This window comes from Symphodus melops (assembly GCF_947650265.1).
Source record: "Symphodus melops genome assembly, chromosome: 8".
Taxonomy (NCBI): domain Eukaryota; kingdom Metazoa; phylum Chordata; class Actinopteri; order Labriformes; family Labridae; genus Symphodus; species Symphodus melops.
Window position 1 is genome coordinate 5827578 of NC_136698.1, and position 26340 is coordinate 5853917.

The 26340-nt window shown below is 40.8% G+C and overlaps 2 protein-coding genes across 4 annotated transcripts; both read left to right on the top strand.

The window, feature by feature from the left end:
• Positions 1–247: 247 nt before the first annotated feature.
• Positions 248–26332, top strand: LOC306827899 (EEIG family member 2-like). 3 transcript variants are annotated; one of them, XM_079350001.1, is made up of 11 exons: positions 248–339; positions 13330–13450; positions 14199–14228; positions 14547–14663; positions 15105–15151; positions 15932–16026; positions 18461–18562; positions 20097–20331; positions 21185–21321; positions 22276–22345; positions 23218–26332. In XM_079350001.1, the coding sequence occupies exons 2-11, from the start codon at positions 13388–13390 to the stop codon at positions 23258–23260; spliced, it is 939 nt and encodes a 312-aa protein (XP_079206127.1). In that variant the 5' UTR covers positions 248–339; positions 13330–13387; the 3' UTR covers positions 23261–26332. The 3 variants fall into 3 exon arrangements, with proteins under 3 accessions (XP_079206127.1, XP_079206125.1, XP_079206126.1); XM_079349999.1 differs by lacking the exon at positions 248–339 and adding an exon at positions 8900–9213; XM_079350000.1 differs by lacking the exon at positions 248–339 and adding an exon at positions 8900–9213 and having other exon boundaries at positions 18464–18562.
• On the top strand, positions 1033–6335 carry LOC306828553 (uncharacterized protein; the record flags this gene model as incomplete). Its single annotated transcript, XM_079351073.1, has 8 exons — positions 1033–1717; positions 1815–2036; positions 2294–3883; positions 4049–4252; positions 4393–4814; positions 4952–5205; positions 5347–5592; positions 5720–6335. The coding sequence occupies 8 exons, from the start codon at positions 1033–1035 to the stop codon at positions 6333–6335; spliced, it is 4239 nt and encodes a 1412-aa protein (XP_079207199.1).
• Positions 26333–26340: the final 8 nt, after the last annotated feature.

A 26340-nucleotide genomic window follows, 5' to 3' on the forward strand; every position in this document is an offset into this window, starting at 1 on the left:
AGTTTACGTTTTTAAAGATAATTCACTGCAGTACCTGTCCTCAGCCTCGTTGGCGCCCCCCGTCACCTGTCGGTCGAGGTGAATCTTGGTAGTGGCAACCAATCACGTCCCTGTCTGCTACCAAGAATCTACCAGAATTCTACCACGATGTGGCCAATCAGCGCTCGTATCGCTACCACGATTCACACCGATGTCCCGCCCCACTCGGATGTCCCCGCCTTAGAGTTGCTTAGTAACGCCAGCGCTCGCCTCAGTCCCGATCGGAATCAACAGATTTCTTCACGTTCGACAGAGACAGATTTCTTCACGTTCGACTTTTGAAAGATTTTGAAAGAAATGGTAAGTAAACTTTTGTTAAAATAAATATATTCACCGAATTGCTAGCCCGGCCCAAGGCTACTGTTAGTTGTTTTAACTTAGTTCGTGTAATGTGGCTATGAGCATAGCATTACAAGGCGATCATGACTGAATATAATCGGTGTAAAAAAACAGGCATATAGGAAAAAAATACAATTTCGCAAGCTGTGGAAGTGGTGTTTGGGTCGAATTAACCCGTTTTGTGTTTTTAATTACCGTAAAACAATACAATGACAAGTGTTTTCCACCTGAAACTTCATGGCCTTAAATTATTTTCAGGAAAAAAAAAATACAAGAATGATGAAACGAGGGACCATTTCATTGTTAAATGTGAAAACAGTTTTAGGGTTAGGGTTATATATAAATATATATATATATATATATATATATGTGTATATATATATGTGTGTGTGTGCGTATGCGTATATATACAGGCACACCTAAAGGGATTGCCATTAAAGTGTCCACCCATTCAAAATGCAAATATAAGGTGATGGCAGTATAAGGTGCAAACAGTCCTATTTAAGGTGATTGTCATTAAAGTGTCCAACTAGAGGCTGACTCTTGCAGATGAGAAGTGAGAAAAAAGAAAGATGGGTCACTTTGTGGCATTCCACAGCTGTGTTTTAAACATCTGTTTCTCTGTTTTATATATGTTGTCCTTTTATATTCTAGATGGAACCTCGCTTCAGGAGACGAGCTGATGGCAGTATTAACCTTACGGACACATTGGAAGCAACGAAAGTCAAAAATGCCAACAGAGGCCAGCAGTGGAGGCGACCCCTGTCCCCAGACGTAGTGCTGGACAAAGCCAGAAAAGCTTTAATCCAACACAGTGGCGATATCAGTAACCGAAAACACCTGCTTGGTTTCTTTGAAATTCAGTTTGGTGTCTTTCGTGGACAGACCTTTCGCTGGGTAGCTGAAAATGCCCTGGGGTATGCTGCTTACCTGGTGGCAGCTATGAACAGGGATCCCACAGGAGGCAGCAAAGACTCCCAGGAACATGCGAACAACAAAATGTGTTTCAGGGAATACATTGAGAGCTTTCCTTCTGGTAGAATTGCTGTTGCAATGAAGGAAGCACAATATGCTGGAAAAAAACCCCAACCAAGTGCCACCACCCAGCTCTGTCCCCCTACTCAGCCCCCTCCTTCCACACAGCATGTTGATACCATCCAGGTCTCTCCCTCCACTCAGCATGCCGCCACACAGAGCACTTCCACCACCCAGAACACTCCTCCAACTCAGCACGCTGCCACCCTTGCTCTTCGCTCCCTCTTGGTTGGGAAATTGCCCAATTCAAGAACATTATCCAAGACTGTGACGAGGCTGGTTTCCCCCCTCAAAGCAAAACCCTGTAAGCACACACTCATGTATAACACAGTTGTTATATATATTTTTATATTTATCCGTGTTGTTTATCATTTTTTTTACTTTTGTTGTTTGTTTTTTAGCTTTGACCCAGGCACACACACGGCCCTCACTGACCCTTGCTCAGCCAACAGCGTCGGTTGAGGGACGCACAGGGCCTTTACTCACCCTCGCCCCCCCGACTGTCTCTGTTCAGCAAGCCACAGAGCCCCCTCCCACCATCTCCCACACCTCTGTGTCTACTGAGCTGGATGACAGCACGCTGCTAGCAGAGGCAATACGCTTTGAAGAGGCCAATGTGACATGTAGGTTTATACTTTTATATACAAAATATTTTCTTTTACAGTTGTACTTCCTGATATTTGGTTCTGGCCAGCTTCACATCTTCATCTATTGATGTTAATTTATCTAATGTATCTTAAAAGTAGTATATGCTTTTGTACTTCATGTGACTTGCGTTTTACAAGTTCCTGCACAACATGTTCAATTTCCAAGAGATTATAAAGTAAAAAAAAGAGTTCAAATCAAATATATATGTTTGTTTCCCCCCCCCCCCCCCCAGCACGAGTCTGTATTCCAGCTGGCTGGACACGCGCCTTGCCAGAAGTGGACCAAAGGTGGATTTCGAAGGCTCTGTTCAAGTGGACAGCACAGGGGCATCCGGAGCTGGACTTTAGCAGAGTGGACAAACTTTGGTGGTATCCTCCACAGGTGCCACTGAAGACCAGTATTTCTCCTCCACTGGAGAATTACTTTGGCCGTCCCCTGCTTCTTTGGATGCCACGTAAGCTGTGGCAAGTCAAGTTAACTTGTCCACACCCAGACTGCCACAAAGATCTCCTCACATCTGCAGGCTTGCACCAGAAGATCAGGCAAGTTGTTGCGGTGGGTACGATTTATTTTGTGGCATCTGAGTACCTGTCCTGCCGAAGTTGCCACCGGAAGGTCATCAGCTGGAGCCACGGCATTGTGTCTCAGCTGGACATGGGCCACAGGGTGCAGTTCCCCTGCATTCTAACATCAAAACTGGCATGTGACTTCGAGGTAGCCAGTTTGATGCGTCAGCGAGGGCTGGGCAACAGCAGCAGTCAAATCCAGCACAAGCTGCAGGAACGACACACTGAGGTCTGGTTACAAAAGACGGTTCAGTACCTGACAGATTGCAAGGGGATTGCCAGAGCTGTCACATCTGGCCTGATCCTGCCTGTTTCATTTGCACCTGCACCACCTATGATTCCTGTCCCAAAACACCGTTGGCTGATGCAGGTGTATGCCCAGGATGTCTTGCAAAGGCTGGATGAGGTCAAGGCCACCATAACTTCCCAATATGGTCGGATCTTGAAAATGGATTCCACCAAGAAAGTCGCACGAAAGCTTGCAGGACACAGCTATGGCACAGCCACCTGGGCAACCAATGTTGGTAATGAGCATGGGCAGGTGATCATGTGTGTGCTTACTGCCAGTGAAGGTTTCGGTCTCGGGCCGATGATTGAAGGGCTCATCAGACGATACAGAGTGGCTGGGGTGGCTCCTCCCGAAGCTCTATATGTTGACCGGGACTGCTGTGGCAACACTCTTCTGAGAAGGATGTTTGAAGAGTGGGAGCAGATGACAATCCGGTTAGACATTTGGCACTTCATGCGGAGGATTGCTGTGGGCTGCACAACTGACTCACACCAGTTGTATGCCCCCTTCATGAGTCGCCTCAGCCACTGTATCTTTGCGTGGGATCAGGACGACCTGTCAGCTCTGAAGAAGGCCAAGAGGTCAGAGCTAGAAGCTGCCATGAGGCAACCATCTGAGGCTGATGTGCTGCGTTCTATCAACAGAAACGAGCTAGCCCTGCATTGTAAGAGAACCACCCGCGGCACCAAGGAGACACAGGCTCTGATTGAACGCCATATCCAGGCCTTCGATGGGGATGCTGGCCGTAACACTCTGGGAGTCCCACTCATCAACTCCGCCCGGATGAGCGAGATCTGGAAGTCCCAGAGAAAGCATGTGGCCTGCATCCAGGATCCTCCAGGAGTGCAGCTCTACCTGCAAACGGGAACTGTGATGAAAGGAGGACACCGTCTGCCAACCTTCCGCTGTGCCAGAGGTTCCACTTCCCTCGAGTCATTTCACCTGCATCTGAACAGATTCATCCCAGGTAAATATGTGTTAATAGAGACTTTATAAATGTAGGATTTAATTTCAATATAAATAAGTAAATGAACTGTGTTGCGATTAAATTAGTTGTAAGAAGAACAGCTTTTCGTTGATTTATAGGAAACGTTTGTATGGTCTGATTTTTTTATTTTTTACTTTACTTTAGGTACACTGGCAAGTGACACCTTCTACCAAGCGTATCTTGTGGATGGACTGTCAAGGTGGAATGAGGACCGGGCTGTGGCAGCAACAACGGATGAGCAGCATCCACGTTGCTACAATCATCTGCTCCGTCATGCTGTCAACACTCTTGCAGAGGAGGTTCTTGGCGAGAAGATCACCCCTTATGCTGGGCCGAGAAAGTACACTGGTATACAACTATTTGTTTATTTTTTGGGACAATTTCATTCAAGTTAAACAAATACAATGTTACCACTGAGCTGTTGAATAATGTCTTGGCATATTTTTTAATTGTTTGCCATTTATTTATTTTTGTAATCTATTTTAAAGGTGAGCTCATTGGACTCGAATACCTTTACCAGCAAACTGGTAAAGTCCTGCAGGATTACAAGGTGGCTATTGTGGAGTCAGAGTCTAATGACATTGATGTAACAACTGATGAAGGTTATGCTGAACCTGAGGAGTTTCAAGACATCACTGTCCCAACACTTGACTCAGAAATAGCACCTGCTGCCTCCTCGCGAGCATCATTGTCTGCAGCGTCTGTGCTCCCTCCATCAGCAACGCCTGCATCCAGCTCTGTGTCATCCTCCTCTATGGCCCCTCAATCTGCGGTGAAATCTTCTCAATCCACCACCATGTCGTCATCATGTGTGGTCCCTCCTCCAGTGGCATCGTTTATTGAAGGCCCAGTGGTCGAGCTACCAACAGAAAGGGATCTTCCAACATCTGAAGACTCCACTTCACATGATGTAATGTTAATTCATTGTGTCCTTTAACATGTCTGTGAACAAACTCTGGGATATGTTGGAAATGCTCAGGTATTTTCTATTGTCTTATTTTTTTCTGCTATTAATTTTTTTCTCAATTTTCAAAAAATTCATTCTAGGACTGTGTCGGCCGTGACAATATTCAGGGGTATGGAGCCGTGCAGGACTTGGCAGAGGTTTTGGTTGGCCTTAAAGAACATCGTCCTGCATTGACTGGAGAACAGAGCGCCCAGATCATCACCCTGTGGCAGGCGTTGGGGGATTATGACAAGAGGAAGACTGCTTACTCACCACGTCACCAAACCACCTTAAAGCAGGGACGATACAGGGCGACTAAAAAGATTGTGGCACCAGGTGTGGAGAGCACCAAAAGGTATCACGTCTAATTAAGCAAACTGAAATGTCAGGTCAACACAGACAGAAGGAAAATAGAATAACACAGATAGTAAGAATTAATAATAAGAATATATGAATAATCCTACATTAATATTGTGTATTTTGTTGTCATTTGCAGGAGTTTCTTTGGAGCTCACAGTCCTGCACAATGGCCTGACTGCAACAGAGTCGTGGAGGCCATCTTTACAAGGCTCTGTGCTTTCTACCCAAGCACTGTGCGCTGTGAAGGAGTGAGGGTGTCACGCTTTACAATGGTGTTACGTGCTTACAACAACATCAGAGAGTGCATCCTTAACAATGCTAAGGTTATGAGTGCCACCACCATCCAACTCCCAGTAGTGAATGCTGCAACACTCACACAATGGTGAGTAATTTAGCGAGAACTTTTGAGAACAATAAAACCTTATATCTTAACTTATCTTATGTGATGAAGTGCTATTGGATACATTTGATCAGCTGATAAAACTGACCTTTTTTTGTTTTGTCTTCAGGTACAGCAGGCGTTGTAGGTCACAGGAACAACATACTGTGATGCAAGGCATCCCAGCTCCAGACGCACCGATGGCAGCAACTAAAACGCTTCCTGCGGCTTTGCAGAAAGGAGCTGCTCTGCTATATAGTAGTTTGGCTGAGCCTCATTCTTTCATTCTTCCTCCTAACACTGCTGGGGAGGCAAAGCTGAAGAGAAGGCCACAACCTCAGACTATCTCCCAGGCTTCACAACCCCAACATCCTCTCTTTCCCCCATCCGTGCAGTGTTCTGCAGGACCCTCACAGATGATGCTCGTCACCATGCCACCATCATTCATGCCACCCTTCACTCAGACACAGACCTCAAATAAAGATATCCCATACACAACCCTGCAATACAGAAAGAGAAAGCAAGACAAAGAGCGCGCTGGACAAATGACAAGAAAATATGAGAAGAAGTCGGATGTCATCATATGCAAAAAGTGCAACAAGGACAGAAAGCCACAGTCACATCGCCAGTACTTTGGAAACTGGTTCTGCACAGAGTCTGAGACTCAATCTTACGAAGAATGGAGGGCTGAGCTGGCAAAACATGGATATGGGAAGAAACAAAAGCCAAGCAATGAAAACCCTTGAGTTTCTTAAGTCTGTCTACTTACTCTACTCCAGTGTGTAGCTGTGAACCTGAATACCAGGAGTACAGTTGGAAAACTGGAAAAGGCTGGCTACATGCGGTTCATGTTTGCTGTGTCATATGCCATTATTGTTTTTATTATTATTCTATTTTTTTTTCTATTTTTTTATGCAACACTTGATTGTTCTTGTAATCACTGTGTTGTTTATTAATGTTTTTCATAAAATGTCAAATTGAACAAACAAACATTTCTGTCTTCATTTCTTCTTTATCCTCTTTAGATAAATGAAACAAATCTAAATGTGTCTTTTTCTTTTCTTTTTATTGCCCATAAGATATAACACACAGACACTCATAGGCTATATAAATATCTATAGTCATCTACATACATGCTTTTGAATACTAGTCAGTTTCTCTTGAGGGTAATAATCCTTAATATTAAAATAAGGGTTATTGATGCCAAATGTTGTGGGGAATTTAATATAGGCTTATACATTTTGCAAAAATACTAAAATTATGGTTAAAACACGATTTGATAATCTTGCAAACTACAAATAATATTTAAAGGGGATTAAGGAAAACATTTGATTTGGTATGCAAGCCAATCTGCCACCTGCTGTCCGAATAATGCCACAACAGGACAAAACCAGCCAAATAAACGAGTTCTTATCGTTGTTTATAACTGTGTATAGTGACATTAGGCAAAGATTAATTGCACACGGGTTTATATATTTGATTTGGAAATATTAATATACAATGTTTATGATGTGGGAATCCCAACGAGTTCATCATGAACAGGATTCGATCTACTGATCTCAGCGTCATTTCAACCGATTTCTTGTTGTTTACCTCGACCAACGCGCGCTGGCCTTTTTTTTCTCTGTGCACCGCGATGTGTCTACCAAACCTATCAGAGACAACACTTTATATCGAATCCCCGTTGTGCCAGAGTCGGTCTGATTTTATATCTGTATAGATTTGCAAAGGAATGAGTACAAAAAAAGTCGATGGAGATTTTGAATGGGTTTGTGTTTAGACGCCTGAAATAAGGTCTTTGGTTAACACAAGCTTAAGAGATGTTGACGTTTTGTTAGACGAGATAAACTAAGTTAGCTAAGACCCATCACTTGTGAATTTTAAAGTTGTTATGTGTGCTTAAAACGACGGTTGTAAATGAGTAGCTCACTGAAACTACAGTGGTTGTCGCAGACATTAAACTTCATCACTATATGGCTCTGATATATAAACTTCCGGGTTGGCCTACAAAAACACGTCATCATAGATAGACGTGAAAGTGGCCTAAAACAACCACATCCAACCTTCATATTCACAGTACCTTTCAGAATAATTTTATTGGGTATGTTTTAAGAAAACGCCAATAATTGTAGATGAATTGTGTGTTGTGCTTGCCAAAATAAACATTTTGCTCGCTGTATATGCATATGGATGTCCCTATTTTGTTCTGGACTTTATTCAATAATATTAATTGTTTCATATTTAATGTGAATGATGTTGAATGTTTTTTTTTTATCCTCAATCTGGAACATCTTTGTTTCAATAAAGGACACAAATGACTGAATAACTAACCATAAATACATTTTAGTAGAAGTGTAGCTGAATACAATTATAGCTCAGCACTCAATGTACCTGATTGGTTGAAAAAGTCAAGATTTACTTCACTACAGATTGCAGTGGCACAGTGGGAAGTAGAAGTTTTACTACAACAGTTGCATCATATAGTCCATATCAAATCCCTACCGAAATTAACAAGAGTTAAAATGCAGTATAGAGTCATATGAACTACTTTGCATTATTATATGTACCAATTTTATTGAGTTGTGGCTTAACCTGTCATAAAATGTCATAATTCGTCAGTCCTATTAAATATACATAATCATTAATATACCTCATTGTTGTTGTTTTGCATATGATAATATGTCAACAACAATTACATTTAATTGCATTTTCTATACAGTAGTCTTTGTGAAGAAAAGCTACACTGTTACAATGCCATAAATGTAAATTATTATATTTCAATAAATACAAATAAAGGCATATGTTTGTTTTCCAGCCAATTTATTTTGATCCATGCACAACAATCACATTTTATTTAAAGGGGCATTTTGTAGATTTGGTAGGAAAATTTAAAAGTTGGAGAAAGTAAACAGTATATGCTTTAATTTCTGAACAAAATAGATAAAATAGATTTTTTTTAAAAATGGGTCCCTGGAACGCTGTTTGGAGCTAAAAAGTTATGAGGAGAGTTATTGTTTCACGGTCGGCCACCACCATAACTTTTTGTCTTCAAACAGTGTTATAGGGACAAAATTATCTCCTGACAGTTTTTGAATCAAGTCATGAACATGTGCCACAGAATCTGTACATTTCAACAACTTTCTCTACCTAAACTTCATATTGCCCCTTTAAACACATTTAAATATAATTTAGTAGTCCTTAATTGGTGAAAAATAGTCAACCCCTTCCAACTCCAACACGCAATAATGGCCCATTAGTAACTTTAAATCATGTGATTTTATTTTGAAAGTTAATAACCGGAAGTATCCGTTTTGCTGGACGTCTTGTCTCCATTGAGTGTCACGACTTGAGTGTTTGTCACCAGCCTCACGATCCTCCCTCAAACACACAACACAGTGTCCATACTACATCACAATGAGGCCGTAATGTCCGAGACAGGCGAGACCGAAGCATCTTCTCCACATTACTGATTCCGTGGATGGATTTAATGATGATGAAGAAGAAGAAATTTAAGTTTAAGGTGGACTTCGAGCTGGATGATCTCTCGTCGGTCCCCTTTGTGAACGGTGTCCTCTTCTGTAAAGTCAGACTGCTCGACGGCGGCTTCTCCGAGGAGTCCTCTCGGTGAGGAGGTTTGCTTTAAACTTGCTTTCTTTCCACTCGCAGGTTCATCTCGACACACAGCTGTGCGATGTCACAGTGAAGCTAACTAACAGGCTACACCGTGTGTTATAATGTATAATTCACCCTCCTGGTTTACTTTACCTGATCATGTTTGCAGGATTGCCCCCCTTGTACATCATCTGCAAGAAGCAATTCACTTCAGCATTTGTGGCCATACGCGTGTAAAAAATGTCTCATAATTTACATTGTCGTGCAGTTGGTCGTGTTCAAGGCGACATGTGGGGACAACTTCCTCGCTGGTTTGTCGGATCGATTACTCGATTAGCCAGCTGATACAGAGCTAAGGATGAGTCCTGGATGCTTCATCTTCATCAATACTGTAAACTCTGTCCTGGCTTGTGTTCACTTCTCCTTCAATCATACAGCTATGCCTGGTGCTCTTGCTTAAATAACATGATATGGATCACCTATCAGCCAAATACAAAGAAAGAGCATAGTGATAAATCGAACTACTAAACCTTAAATTCCCTCGGGATCAATAAACTATCTATCTATCTATCTATCTATCTATCTATCTATCTATCTCTTAAAGTCATATTCAGTAGAGCAGTGTTATCTTAAGGACTTCCTGTCGCTTAGTTCCACATATTTTCTCATGTAAATAAATGGATGTAGCCTGACTATGATTTTTCTCCCACTAGAACAACTTTAGTTTAGTTGGACAACAATGTTATTATTCATTTTAACATAAAAAAGATAGTTAGAGCTCGACTAATATAAAGTCACTTTTTTTTGACGAATTTGAAAACACAATGCTTTTCTCTTTTGCAGAAGGGTTGTGCTCAAACTCTCTAGTCTGGAGTACTTTGAGCAGTTTGCAACACATCTAGCAGTTCTTAACAGCAGACAGTGGTCTGTCCTACTATATGTTGGAAAAGTATGAAATTAATATCTTAAAAACGTATTAAGTCTTTTTTTGTAAAAGCAACAATTTCGCTGGATTGCAAAAGCAAAATGGACACGGTTACGTTAAATGTTTCTTGAATCCTGAGGTGCTTTCTTTTCATTTCTGTCACAGCAACAGTCTATAAATCTAAAGAAATGTCATTCTGTCTCCTAAAGGGGAAAGGACACAGCCAACCCTCAAGCTGGGAGTCTTACTATATGAGTTTTAAATTCTGATTTAGTCATCAAAGTACCTGCGTACACATGATGGTCAGATGATAACACGTTATTGCAACTTTAGTCAGATCATCTTAATAACGTGTAAATATTCAAATTTGGAATCAACCTACTGTGAGACTGCTTTTTAAAAAGTCTTTAGTTTAATACAAACCTGACTGTTCTTGACCTCAGAAAGAAAAGTGACCAACAGTTTGGATGAAGTAATATGAAGCAGGCAGACAGAGTTTCACTGTTTAGTCAGAGACAATAATTCTTACTCTGACTTATGGCACAGTCAGATTCATTTTAAAAGGAACCACATGATGGGACACCAAACAATTGGTCATAGTAGGAAATGACTTTGAACCATTTGTCATATCCCTGAGATGTAAACAGTGACGATGATGATGATGATGATGATGATGACATTATTATCAAGCTGATACGAGCACAGGTACTCCTCCCCTCTGTAATCTAAATGTGGATATTCTCTCATAAATTAAGCGTTTGACGAAGAGGAAAAGCATTTGTTTTGGATCAAGGCTCAAAGGATCAGATGGCTTCACCATGATTATATAACAGCCCCCCCCCCTTGTCTGCAGTAAGTAGCTCTTATAAAATAGCCACATACAACAGCCTAGTCATGTGTTATTCAGAATGCCTCACAGGTCTTGGCATTTTGGTCAAAATGGCTAAATGAAATAGAAGAAATACTGGTGGAGTTCTTTATGCCTGACAGTGAAGATTAAATCCTCGAGATTTCCTAAGGATTTATTGTCTCTGTGTCGTTAAAAATACTTTTCTTTATGTGCAGCACTCAGATTTATCAAAACCCTAAAGTAGTTGTCGTCCAAATTGTGAGTGTAAGAGAAACAAGGATTGTTGTTTTATGAGCATTTCTTTTCCTTTGGTGTGGCTTGTCATCTTTGGCACCATTGTTTCTGCCTAAAGCAAGTTTCCATTGTTATATAAGGGTATTTTTTCTTTTTTTTTTAAATTGACAAATGACTTTATCGTAGCTGGTAGACATGGGAAAACCTTGTATTCTATGTAACAATGCGTTTGTGAGAGAGAGTTGATTTGACCTGACCCGTGCTTTAAATAAAGATATGTGTGGAGATGAGAGCCCACTGGTGCCTAAAGCAGACTAACTATCACTCAATGTTTCTGCGCTGTGAGTTACACTACACGTAATCAAGCCTGAAACTCCTGAAGCACAGAGTGTCCAGCTGGCTGGGAGTTCCCTCTCTCCAACTCGGGAAGGATGAAGTCAGCGTTTGTACAACATTGGTCACGCATCTGCTGCTTTTTTTCCATGTGTAGTGAGTCAGGAAAAGCAGTGCACAACATGGGCCTGCTCTTCTCTCAGTCTTAACCATCTTAAAAGGGATCTGCACACCCTGTTCATCATCAGGGTATTATGTTTCTAGCACTCCATCTTCTGTCAGGCTCTTAATTCACGATTTGAGATGCAAACGATTGTGTTTGAGAGGATAAAAAAAACGGTTCTGCATGTACTTAGATCCAGCAAAGTGGATATTTTTGAATGGCATGTGAGCTGTCTCAACAGAAGGGAATTGGTTTGGTGTGTGGGAGAGGATGGCTGCGTGTGTGTGAGCGAGAGAGAGAGAGAGAGAGAGAGAAGCCATCTGGGGTATCGTAATGCTGCCCACGCACACACGCTCTCTTCTCTAACATTTTATCTCATCCTTTCCCTGAATGAGGAATACACCTCAGCCTCATTTTCACCTCTCGTATCGGCCCAGGCGGTGTGTGTGCACTGAATCAATCGGTGAAGAAAAAAAAAAGGGAGTGTGATTAAGCAGCTTGTTAAGTGCCCAGAGAAATCAGAGGCTAAGCTCGTAAGCTCGTGTTGGCAGCTTGAAGCAGTAGCCTTAAGCAGGAAGAGAGGTGTTGGATGCTGGGTTGGGAATGAGCACCAGTTAACAGCCAAATGCAGGACACGTATGGAAATGTCAGCTGTCACATTCACAATGCAGCATGAAAATCTACAGAATGAAGTTTGATATGGAGGTCAAGCGCAAGTGGCAAGGCAGAAAATCAATGGAACTTGTCCACCAAAAAAACTGTTGTCACTAATCTGAAAATATTCCATCAAAGGATATGTAGCAGTACCCTAAATAAGATTATGAAAACATTCATCCATTGATAAGTAGAAATGCACCCTATCCACTTTCTTACATTTCTGATCCCATTCATATTATGTCCAGATACTGACACTGATTCCAATGATTTGTTTTATACATAATTAATGTTGTCATTGTTGTTGTTGGTGTTATGTGTAAGACTTCACAAACAAACAGGAAGCAGCAACAAATGTCAGGTTTTTCAAAATAAAATCTTCAAACTGGAGAGTCAGAATTGTATTTTCTATAATATAGAAGGAGCTGTTCCATCTTATCTGACCGTCGCCATGGAGACGTTTAAAGTGGCTGACTGTAAATGACATCAACATCAGACCCGATGCTGATATTAGATCAGATCGGTCCCATCACTGTTGATAAGTTAAATGTCACCCAGTGAAGAACTTTTGAGGTTTCTAATCACAGTTTGTGTTGTTTGTATTTTATGTTGACGATCTTTTATTGAAACGTATAATAAGTGATTCATTTCTATTCTGTCCCTGCTTTACAATTCAGTCAACGCTTGTGATGACTTTTTCAAATTAAAAAAGGAAATGAGCTTTTCAGGTGTTTTTGTACAATATATGACGTTAGTGGCAGGATTTGGGATTTCATTTCTGATGTTTGTAGCAATCTTTATTCATCTTCTCCTGTAATCCCGACCTGACGCTTTCTAACATCCAGCTGTAAATGACCCTTTCAGACCACACACACACGCACACACACACACACACACAAACGTAAATGTTTTTCTGACCTTCCCAGAGGGCTTAACGATGACCTAAGTCTTTGTGATTTCCGCTGACAGGGAGCCAGTGCAGGCCAACTGTGTCCGATGGAGGAAACGCTTCTCGTTTCCCTGCAAGATGAGTGCCAACGCCGGGACAGGTGTACTGGACCCGTGTGTGTGTCGTGTGTCTGTCAGAAAGGTACCGCCCACTTCATATTTACATTTACCAACACAGTGCAGATGAGCCATACATGTAAGCTATATAAAGACTAACTACTATAAAGACCCTTTAAAAGGCACATTTTCTGATTCCCATGTTAAAATAAGTGGACAGAAGAGGCCGAGGATCCTCGACTTCAGGGTAAAATATGACTTATAAAAACATTTGTTAGCAATCACAGCGCTGTGTAAACAAACTAAACTCATACCTGTAAAATAAAGTTGACACTCGTTTGATTTCTACCATAACACATTAAGACTTAAACTTGAGTAAGCTGGTTGTTCAATCATGATTTGATAAAACATTTTACAGTTTTGAAGAATATTAGGGGGGGGGGGGGACATGAGATAATGAACAAGCTGGATTAATCATTCCAGGTGAAATGCAGGTTTTCTGTATATCCAGTTTATTTTAAGTGTACTCAGAAACTCCTTCCCCCTCACCTTACCAGTATTTATGTACTGAACCTTCAAAAGGTCAAGCAGTTGCCTTTTACTGTAATGTTGGTCTAACAACACTGTTCTTATTTTGTTACGCCTTCTTATCAGGACACCATTAAGTTAATTATTTTAAAGTGCTTTGGAGCTACAGTATTTCAGATATCAACGACTGGCAGACTTTTTGGAGTGAATTATGCTCAAAAACGTCAAGCCTGAAGGATTTTAAAATGTCTTTTGTTTTGAGTTATAGTATTTGTCTTTAAAATGAGCGTACATCTCTCTTTCAGGAGCTGAAAGGTGGGAAGGCATATGCAAAGGTAATCCTTCTATATATTTCTGTTATCTAAGCAACCCCACAGGTCACCTAGATTTACAGTCATCAGCCCAAAGAGCCCGCAGCACACAGATGGTCAACAATGCCTGCAGGTTGTCTCATTATGTCTGTGTTCTTGTTTCACTCTTTGTGAGTAACGGGGCATGCTGACACTAAACACGTCAAGATTTGCTTTAAGTTTCTTTCATGTCCTGACCTCTCGTCATATTACATCCAGATATTGCCAAGCTGCTGAGCAGACAAAAACTCCAGTCTCCTGAGAGGACACAGAGTTCACCCCGTGTCATTCTTTCTCCTTCAGCTCGGTTTTGCGGATCTGAATTTAGCAGAGTTTGCCGGCTCAGGGAACACAACCCGCAGATGTCTGCTGGAAGGCTACGATACCAAAAACACCCGCCAGGATAACTCCATTCTCAAGGTAACACTGAAGCGCCGGGAAAGCAGCCAGTCTGATTTGACTGCGTGAGGAGGGTACCCTGGTGTTTTGAATACAAGCATGGCGTGTTCTGCCACTTAAGAGCAAGGCATGGAAAAGGGTTTTGCATAAAGCTTTAGGATGGAGTACAACAACAACAACTGTGTCTCTCAGTAGCGTGTTAAATTGTGGCCATAGAGAAATCACCAAAGAAGAGCTGTTAGACACACAAGCAGTATCTGCGAGTAAATCAGAAAGTTGTAAGTCTTCTAAGATTTGAACGAGAAGTAGGTTAACGTACAGTTCTGCCTTGAGTTTTAAATTTATCTTTTGATTGTTTTTTTGTGTGTTTTTTTTGCCATTTTGGATGGATGCTTTGACCAATTTGCAGAGTTCTTAGTTAAAAGAAAGAAAACAATGCCACATGTCTCTGTCTTGTCGTAGGTGATCATCAGTACACAGCTCATGTCAGGGGATCCCTGTTTTAAAACGTAAGTAAACTATTCTCAACTTTATTGCAGCTGCCTTGGTCTTCAGTTCATCGTCAGTCGGCTGACTTCTAGTTCCGGCTTTCACTTTTATTTCTACAAATTCAGTTCGGTGGAACTTTTGGAATAAGAGAGCATGTGGGGTTAAACAGTTTTTATCACATTTAAAATGATATCCTCTTTCTTCTATTGAAACACACACACTATAAGCAGCACCGTCTATTACAGGAAAAAATGCTAATAAAGCAAAAAAAAAAAAAAAAGCATGTGCAAAAGTTACATTGGAGCTGTTACATGAATTCTGTGTGAGGACGGTGTGATGCTGACGTCTGTTAGTTTTTCTCATGTCGTAAATTCTTAATTCTTATCAAGCAAGAACATTTTATAGACTCTCCCTTACTACTTCTTTTAGTAGAAACGTGCTGTGCACTGAAACGTTTGTCATACTCACAGAGAGAGAACGACATGCTGCCTGTCCCGAGGGCAGAATTTGACCTAAAAATTATTCAGTAGACTTTATGTAAATACCAACGGCTTCTTTTATTTCAGCTTGAATTAAAATCCTGCGTTTAGTCTACAGTACTTTTACTTCTTGGAAAACTTAATAGAAATACTTAATGTCCTAACTGGATGTTGTTTCGTTTTGATATTTTACTTCCATCTCCCCGATTGCTTTGTGTGTTTTTTTTTATTTTTCTTCATAAGAACAATTCAAATAACCGACACACTGAAATACAAGAGAGGAGAGAAAAAAAAGAACTGTTGTCTGTCCTCTGTCATCAGGCCGCCCTCCACAGCCACCGTCATCGGGATCCAGGGGGATGTAGAGAGCGTGCTGGAGGAGAGGAGGAGAGGGGACTCGCAGAAAGGCTGTTCTGGTGAGACCGATCACGCCACATTACACTCCTCTGCTCTGCCTCTTCATCCCAGCAGCTTTTTAAAAAAAAAAAGTAAACATCTGATGTGCTCTCTCTTGCCGTGCTTGCTCATAATTAGTGCACGTTATCAAATGATTCAGACATATTGGTGTACGTTACTCACCGTCTGATTGACCTGTTGTCTCTGCATAAAACACTTAACTCCTTGCTGCACCAACGTTGGAACTAAGGCTGTGTATTTTCCACATCCCAACGACTGAATGCATATCAAGATACAGAGGCCATGACACCTTCCATATCATGATCTACACTCATTTTAAACAATGACCAAAGTCCTACAACAGCTGGTTTTCATTGATGAGAAAAACAGCAAAGGTATATTAAGAATTGCACAAAGTGAAACTCTTCACTTCAGGTCCTCACAGATCCTAGAAATACATTAAATATTGTAATCCCCGAGATATGGCTATGGTGTTTCTGTGACCTGCACCAAAGGTCAATTGTCTTTCAACACTGTCATTGCAGCTTTGCAGCTGTACTGATTCTGTAACATCTACAGTGATAAATGTATTAGCAAGGAGCACATGACGATATATTCCCATATGTATTCTTTTAAGCACAGCCCTGTTTGGAACCAAGTACAGTAAGTACAAATCAATGTATAGCTACCAGCTGCTAAATACAAGGTGTCATCACTTGAATTTCCCTTGAGATCAGTAAAGTATCTATCCATCTATCTATCAGTATTTGGGGAGGATGAAGTAGTTCTGTTGCAGTGCTGTTGTTCCTTCTGTACTAATGAAAGTCAAGCTGCAGACATATTTCTGATAACTGCTGTGATTCTTCCTGTATGTCACGTGCACTCGTCTCTGGAGAACAGTCTTTTTATCGCTGTTATTCATTTACCATCCCGCACTATAAACATGTTTCTTTTCCAGCTGTGCCTTTCTGCTCGGCTTCCCTCTGCTGTGTCCCTCCTCTCTTCCTCTGTGCGTGTGTCTGTTCACTGACAAACACGTCACTGTATTGGATGCTTGTTCATGAAGCTTCAGAGTGTAGCGCAGCTCTTTCATGTATAATTTAAACTCGTTCTCTTTTAGTTAAGCTACATTCTGCTCTGACCCTGTAGACTCATGCCTGGTTAAAAATAGGACGCGTGTGTGTGTGTGAGAGTCTGTGAGTGTGTGTGTGTGTGTGTGTGTGTTATGTGCAGGTTATGTACATTAGTTTTTTACGCGTTTATGCAGCTTCAATTGAAAATGGATGTAGTTTTAGTAATTGTGATGTATTATTTATTTGTAGATGGGTTCATAAATGTATTTATCCATGCTGCTCAAGATATTGTGTAAACACATGGGTGCAAAGGTCACCATGAGTGTTTATATGTGGGTCACAATGGACCCGTCTTTTACGTTTACACTCAACATGATAAAGATGTCTTAACAGTAATTGTCCTGAAGAGCTATTTTTTTATAGAGTGTTAAGACATACATAAACAGTCTATTGTGTGTGTGGCTGTGATCATTAAGCACATTTTATAATGCTTGGGGCAGATGTGGCATTGTTTCATTTTTACTCTGGGATTAAAACAAAATGTTTCTGAGAGAATCCTGCATATTACATGCTTAAATATTCCCTTCACTAAGACCTTAGGGGAAAGCTAGTTCACATTTAATAAACATTTACATCCTGAGGTTCAGAACAACTGGAGGGCTTTATATTTTCTGCTTTGTTGCTGAGGCAGAGGACTTGTTTTTTATCTAAAGCTTTTTGAACTCTGAACTGTTTTCTGGCAGCTCAGCTTTTTGCCCATGTGCCTAGTTGACATTAAAATTGGTACACAGGTTTTTTTTTTACTGCACGTGTTAAAAAAGGCTAAAATTTCAGACACTGGGGTACGCACTCTTCCATGTTGGTTGTCAAAACAGGCATGTCGCTCTTTAGATGTTTCAGTCTGCACATACAGTCTAGATTGTGTTGAAAAAGTGCCTCAGTCTTCTCCTGTGAATCGAAGTCATTCTCAGGAGCGCTTTTATTTTGGTAACAAGTCCAGCTCCTTTTTCTAACAATGTTCACGTTCTCATTTTCAAAGGGAGTTTTGGACTGAAGGACAATGTGGGACGATGAGAGGAGTTTGCTCCTTTGGTTTAAACGGCTTTCTGTCGGCCGAAATATAAAAATGCTTTCATTCACTGCACGAGTTTTCTACACCACACTAGCAAGCTGGAGGTCAGCCATAGAGAGAACACAGCATGGGTCTTGACAGGTTTACAGCACTTTGGCACCAGTTTTTCTCCAACGCTCTGATTTGGCTTCAGTAAGGCCGTAAACCTTGGATTTTTTTCCTTTTTACATACATTTAGCAATACTAATCTTGTCGAGCGTTCAGGCCTTCACAAAACCCCGTCCATCGTTCCTGTTCTGTCTAATCCAGCAGAGAGTCGAGAAGGGAAGTGTCCGGTTGCTTCTGAGGATCTTGGCGGCTGCGGCCATTCCCGAACATCCAGCTACGCCAGCCAACAGTCCAAACTTTCAGGTAGGGGCACCCAATGTTTTGAAAAAAAAAAGTAATTATTGATCCAGATATGGATCATACATACAATGTCTGCAGATATACAATCATTCAAAAGTAGCTTTTAATAAGGTGTTTTTTTTTTTATCCAATCACCAAATACAGGCTGAAAACCTTTGAGAGAGTGGTAGGGAGATGATGAAATTACTCGTTAGTGACACTCCACCAGAGCGGTTCGAACTTGACGCTCCAGTTTCCATTAGATCAGATGTCCATAATAAAAACATCAGAGGAAGCAGAGAGACGCTCTGAGCTCAGCTTTAATGGCTCTGAAGAAAACGTGCATCAGAAAATGTATTTCCTGCCACATTTAACTGTTGATAGATTTGTTTGAGTCAGAAATTAGAGTGCAGGAAGTTTCCACGACTGTTGTGATCTGATGCCCTGAGACCCCTCGTGCTTGAAATGGCTTCCTGTTCAGAGCGCATGCGAGTGTCACTGCACTGAACAATCTTTTAACACACCACATGTTGCAAATCTGAAACTAACAAGAACTAACAAAACTAATCCTGAAAAACGCTTCATTTGAAAGCTGTTCAGAATTGATGAAAGATGGTGTTTGAATCCTGGCACTAGGCCGTTCTTGTGCCTTTCTACTCCTCCACTTGTATCTCTGGCATCAATGTTTAAAGGTTGACTTTACTACTGGTGCTGTTAGTGGGTAAATGTGTGATCACATGAGTGTATCGCAGCAGCCACAAGGCTTTCATTTCTTTAATGCAGCGACAGACCTTCCAAGAAGTTCCAGAGATGTGTAATTACTCAACATTTATAAAAAGAATCAGATTAATTGACCAAGTAGATTAACAAATGTTGAATGTCCTTACACGTTATAGTGCCTTACAGTTTACTTTGTATTTTACACACTGAAGTCAATAAAGCAACAACCCTATCAACCCTCCAATCACATACATTTCTACTGACTCTTAAAGAGTCAGAGTATGACAGTTATTTTTAAATGTCATCTCTAAGATGTTTTATTTAAACCAAATGCATTATTTTTTCTCAGTGTGTCCAATGACAAAGTGGAAACAGGTTAAATGGTGTCAGTCTTGGTGATTAGCTTCGTCCAGATTGGCTAAAAACTGCGGAAATGCTTTCGTCAAGTTTACCGAAGGAGAAGCTGACAGCGTTTGTCGAGCCCCCGTCATAGCTAGCGTCAGCTACGAGAGTGGAGAGGATCAATGAGGAAAGAGAAGCGGAGCAGTGACCACAGCACCTCACGGACAGCTCTCACCATGGAGTCATGTGATACCACCACTTGTCATTTCATTCACATCTGCCGCTGTCTACAGACACACAGATGAGCGACACACTGCAGACAAGTGCTTGACTTTTTAGATAACTGTGAGATAGTAACCATCCTTACTATCAGCATAAAGTGATGCATCAATGAAAAGCACAGTTTGCACGGGTTTAAAATGGACAGCAAAGATATAATTTTTTTTATTATTTCTTTCAAACTGTACTGTACTGAAAGTCCGTTCATCTCGCTCAGGCTACAGCACAGGTCACTCCCGCTCCTCCAGCATGTCAGAGTTCAGCCATCGGAGAAACCACTCAGTAGGGAGCGCCTCAACAGGCATTGGTAGCATCCCAGAGCCCAGTGAAGACCGGGACAGAGAGTCTAGACCCTGCCCTGCTCTACCTGAACACCCAGACCCGACTGCCACTACTAGCAACCCAGTGGGTACACCAGTACAGAGTGCCTCATCCTGCGAAAGACTCAACAGGTGAGTTGTTGGGTAATTCAACAAGTGAACGTTAGAGTCCTAAGACCAAAGAGAACACACTCATCCAGTCAACAAGGTAGGCAACAATAAAAGAGAAAGTTATTTTATGGATGTTTAACTTCAATCACATCTTGTGGCACATGACAGGAAGCATCTGCTCTGAGGCAGAGGAGCGGAAAACTCAACGGTGTGTTCTTTATGTGGTGTCAGCGAGGGCGCTTGTTGTTTTAAAGAGATAGATCTAAAAATGTCCCTCGCATGAGTCAAGTAGAGTGGCTTCTTAAGCCCACGTATAGTTTTGAAGTACTTTTGTTGAGAGCAAAGGGTGACCAAGAGAGTGGAGTGTGTGACTGTGTATGGGGAGGCCCAGTCACAAAAACATAACTGGTTAGGTGTACTGTACATTTAGCCAACCTGCCTTTAATTCGCAAACATGTTGGAGCTACACAGGAAAGCTGTGCTATATCTTCATATTTACCAACCTAAGTGACAGAGGTGTCAGTATTTTTTTTTTTGCAAGAGATAACTATTTTGTTTAACTATTCATCGAAACTTTCTGGGTTTTGTCAGAAAGAAAAAAAAAATCGCACTAAAAAACAAGCTTCTAAATAGCAGGAAGTCATCGTTTGCTCGTGTGCTACTGTGTACAAAGCAGCAAATGGAACTGGTGTGGTTGCTCGTGCTGCAAAACAACATGTTAATGGACATTAAGTGGACTTAAATAGGCACCATTTTCAGCTGCTTACATGGACTTACACTGGCGGTTGAACGCAAACCCTACTTAGCTCCAAATGAAAAACAAAACAACTTTTTGAGTTGGCCTTCAAAGTATTATTTTTTTCCTTCTCCTCAGACACCCGATGAAGCAGGACTCCATGGAGTCTCAGCTAAAAAGAATGGACGACACGCGGGTGGATGCAGACGATGTTGTGGAAAAAATTCTTCAGAGTCAAGACTTCACACCGAGCCTGCTGGACTCCAGTGCTGAAGGTAGGATCAGCAAGACCAGAAAAACAGAGATGGGTTAATAGATCAAAACTCCCTCATATACTAGGGTTGTCACGACACCAGAATGCTTATTTGATGGGAGTAAATCAAACTATATTGATACCATGGGTACAGATATATAAGTCCTACACACACAATATTTAAATGTTTCCAGGTTTAAAAGCTGACTTTCCCACCTAGAACTGGAAAACCAATTTAAAAAGTGAGTCACTCGGAGAGTTGAGAATAAAAAGCCTCATCATGCCCTGATCAAGGCCTACATGGCTGAAACATGTCGGCATGTAAGAACCTTTAGCCCGGATGAATTAAAGGCTTTTTATACTTAACCCTCTGAGTGACTCAGACTTTTTAAAAGCTTCTTAGTTGGATCCCTGCACTGAAAAGCACCAGAAGGACGAATTACCGAAATCATTTTTAACACCATGAATCACTACATGCATCTGCTTTTTGACCCATTTAAAAATAAACCTGGTCAGAAAGTGTGTGGTGACAGGTTCTTTGCTGTTTGTTATGTTGCTGTGCAGATGTGTTCATAGGTTCTTTCCAGTGTGCGTCTGTTTTCAAAGATTCAGTTCCAAATGAAAACATTTGATTAAGGATAGTCTTTGATTAGTTGCAGCCCTACTCTGGAGCTCTCCTACTTTAGTTAACTGGACATCTTATTTGCAATAGAATATAATAAACAGTACTTTAGCACTCTTTGCACAAGTCTGTGCACTTTGAGGAGAAGGACAATGTTTTCCTTTCCAAGGTCTCATGAAGCTCAAAGCTGTGAAACATAAGACGTTGTCAATACATGATTATTTTTAGATTGCCTAGCAACTGGCTGCTCCTCACGACCAGAAATCTACAAGAGGATGTTTGTGTGTGTGTGTGTGTGTGTTTCTGTGTGTTCTACACTGACTGCACGTTACTACAACTGTCTGTCTGTTTCAGAGGAAGGCTTGCGTCTGTTCGTTGGTCCTGGTGGAAGCACAGCCCTTGGAAGCCATCACCTTCATTCCAGGTGAGCATGGCTAACGTCGTTCTCAAACTATCCAATGGATCACTATTCAGTTCAAAAAAGCACACTGAGGCTACCAGTTGTGCAACTACGGCACCTAAATAATTAATGAATGTGGAAAAGACATTACGTACATAGAGGGAAATGTGCAGCTTGTCATAACGGTAAATTAAAAAAAGTGAATTAAACATTAACATTTGCCTCGTCTTCAATTGTTACTAAGAGGGAAATAAATTCTCTTCAGATGGCACAACAAATTAAAGGGACATCACCAACTGAAAGCAAAGAAGTGTGTTTGTGGTGAACCCCTTCATGCTTTTGATGGACCCACAACCTTCTACTACCTGACTCCTTCTCTTCCTCCTTAATAACAACCCATAAAGTTAACCAGATCTGAATTCCAGTGCACCACAAGTCGTCTTCCCCGCATCCATGAAAAAATAGGAATTTTGCTTCAGTGCCCCAAACCTTCAAGTAAAGCTTTAAAGGAAATGATGTAGCCCGTTTGTCATGCTGTTTATCTTAGTTGGTTAGCAGGCTGTGAGCTGGTGACAAAAAGAGAGTAACTTACTGTGTTGTGTTGACTATAAGAATAATGTAAACAATTTTATACAACTGGTGACTGTAAATAATTTTAGATAAGAAAGATTGCTTGAAAGGCATTAGTGTTAAGTCTTTGCTTAGGTGGAAGAAGTCATGAGAAGTCAAACCACCAACTTGGACACATAACTCACACTGATAACTATACTGTGTTTAAATAGTGGCCTGCTTTAATGCACGAACATATAAACACAAATAAAGCTAGAAGTATATAACTTTGATGACAGCTCTACTGTATGATGCTGATTTTATTTGTTCTTTTCTTTTCATCCCAGGGTTGGAGCTGGAGCCTACGAGCAGGTGGTGATAAAGCGTTAGACGTGCAGGCTCACACTGCGTTGAGAAAAAAAAAAAAACTTGGTGTAAGACTGCGTTCGCTTCAGTCTCTATTCCTCCAGCACACAAGTCACCTGATCAGCACTGAGTCCTCCCTGATCGCTCTTTGAATGGTGGACATTTTAACAGTGCCCTCCAGTGTTCATGTATGAAACTGTACTGTAGCTCTCTGCAGGGTTGTTTGTTGTTTTTTTTTTAAATTGGGAGGGAGCCAGCTGTCATCTCAGTTGCAAGCATACAGATGTGTGTTTAAAAAACAAACAAACAATGACCCGATCCTTCAGAAAACGTTAACATAAAATGTTGGTAGTCCACTTCACATTTTCTGGGATTAGATTAACCTCATTAGTTGAGGTCTAACGTTTTCACGCAGCCGCAAAAAAAATGCAGTGATCAAATTGTAGAGGAACTAGAAGAAATGGATACAGAGGACACAGAACATGCTGAGTGTGCGTATCATCAGAACAAATTGATATCAACACTGAAGAGGAGTATGTGCTTTCAAAACATTCCTTTTATCTCTTTGTGTGTTCGGGGATCCTTCTCATGTAGGATTTTATAATTCTTAAGAGCCTATAAGCTGCTAAAAAGCCGCAGTTGTTGGCACTCTGGCAACTGTCATTGTTTTGATTGTGAGAATGTTTTACTACAGAAAGTCGAGCTATGTGAGGTGTGAATGCAGACTGTGAGTGTAGGTAAGTGTGTTTTATGTGTTGACCACTTTTAGTAGCATCGGTTATCCTGTTGTCGTGGATGAGCGGGAGCATTTGACACCATGCCTTGTGTAGGGAATGCTATATTGCTACTTGCAAAAAAACAAAAAAAAACAACAACAATGTGATATCAGACATTCTTGTTTCCATCTGAATGGACCACTGCTAAGTGTCGTTTCGGACAATCCTTCACATATAGGGGGGATTAAGACCACAACTGTTAAAAACCAAGTCCAGACATGTTTTAATTCTTCCCTCACCATATTGTCAACTCAAATACTTTAGAAAAGTTTAATTGCAGTTACATTTGGCTTTGAAATGTTCACTTTCTACAAATCAGAGCGTAGTGAATCTTAGTCCCAGAGACGAGGTTTTGGTTTTGTTGTGCTCACCGTGTTGCTGTAACGACATGTCGGTTCAGGTTGCGTTTACTGCACTCCGTCACAGAGAGACAGCTCAAATAAATGTAATACCTTGTAAATGATCATATTGATTTCAGTATTTTAATAAGAAATGTACAAACTAGTGCCCAGCTAAACAGATCCATTCTATATGTGTTATTGAAAGCTTACTGAATAAATGTTATTTTCTTAAACTTAAGAAGAAAACTGAAAGATATGTACAAACTGTGATTTTCCCATCAAATTCCACAAATGTTATCCAAATACACAGGCAGTGCAGCGCTAGTTTTTTAAGGTGATTTGACTTCTCTCTTCTTTTTTTTTTCAATGTCTATCCTATGGCAACAATGTTATAGGTTAAAAAATAGGATTATAGGTTTAAAATATGAAGGTTTTATGTGTCTGTCAGCAGTCTGCCTTTTTTCCTGGAATTTACTGCTCTTGTAAGTGAATGCTCGCTGGCTTTGTAGGTCAGTAAAAACCAAATCTAAAGGGGCCTCTGTGATTAATATCAAGATAGAAGGGCATATATCCAATGCCCGGCATTTAAGCTATGTCTATTGTATACTTATGCTTTGCAACTCAACTACATCATTCTCAGCGGGCCTGTTGATCAGGAAGCTTAAATCAGCCAACAAATTGAAGATGCTGTGATGGATCAACAATAGTTGCATACTGTAGTTTTTCTCGTTCTAGAATTGTTAAATGAAGGAGTCGCTAGGTGATTCACTGCCATGTAGTAAACGCTCAACAGCACCCGTCTTAAAAAGCTGCAGAGTAATAGATGTCTTTGTGTGCGTGTATCTCCTTCCAGCTTATAAACTGCTAGACTTAACGGTCTTATAACAAGTCAATTATCCAACGCAATCAGTATCCAATCAATTAGAGCTGCAGATACATTAGAAGGCCGACTTCGTCATATACATCTGAATTCCTGAGTGTCATGCATGATGAGTATTTGAATTTGCAGCCTCGTAGGAGAGTAACTGCACAATGAACTCATTAAATATCAAACCAGCCAAAGTACACAACTGATTCAGCAGTGACTCTGTCAGGCCAATGCATAGGGAGTAAATACACAATAACTGGTGAAAACAGACTGTATAGTATCTATAATCTTCTGTCTCCTGTCATAAGCCATAGTCGAAGTACGATACTTCCCTTCTTAGACTATATACATGTGGAATCAATATCTGCACAGATGTCTTTGTATGGTGTGTTCTGTTTCTGTGTCGCTCTGTTCTGCATGAACTGTCCTTTTGTTAGCTTGAAGAACTTGACACATCTTTATGTTTTACCTAATTTAAATTGGAATATTGTCACACTGAAGGAAGGTTTTCACTCACCTAATTACCAGGTATAACATCTATCTTGTTATTGCTACGCCATGTTAAAGCAGAAATCTGCTAAGTAAATACTGTGACTGTAAGTCAGTGTTCTCATTTCTTTTGTTTTTATTTGCCCGCATGGTTCAAACTTTCATGATGACGGCGACGATATCCTTGACTGTGTTTTGAAATCTTTCGTTGCTGATATTGTGCCACGTTTTCTAAATCATTCTTTAAGGGAGAGAAGAAAGTGCCCTCCCTCCATAGTAACTGTTCAGTGTATGATTTATGTTAACCCATGAACAACTATTGTCTGTAATTTTTTCTGTGTTGTTGGATCAAATCACTTGTTTCACCTGTGGGGAAACGGGTGTGTTCTTGGTACCTAACATGTTGTTCCAAACATGGTTTCTTCTTCTCTTCTGTGAAGCTGTTGTCTTTATTAAACTGTCAAATGTATTCTCCAGTAAAGTGATGTTCTGCGCTGTTCTGACACCGTTCAGTGTTTCCTGTTACAGCCTTGTTTTTTTGACCAACATTTGCTTCCTTAACAAGTGGACTGGATGCTTCAAATGTGTACCTCGCACTGTTGAATTAAACGGTTAAAATCTGGAGCATGT

Bases quoted from the DNA above. Each gene is read 5' to 3' on its own strand.
- LOC306827899 (XM_079349999.1), top strand. From the start codon at position 9,068: ATGGATTTAATGATGATGAAGAAGAAGAAATTTAAGTTTAAGGTGGAC. The intron at 13,451-14,198 runs GTACCGCCCACT...TCTCTCTTTCAG, and splicing joins GTCGTGTGTCTGTCAGAAAG to GAGCTGAAAGGTGGGAAGGC. The intron at 18,563-20,096 runs GTAGGGGCACCC...CATCTCGCTCAG, and splicing joins CCAACAGTCCAAACTTTCAG to GCTACAGCACAGGTCACTCC.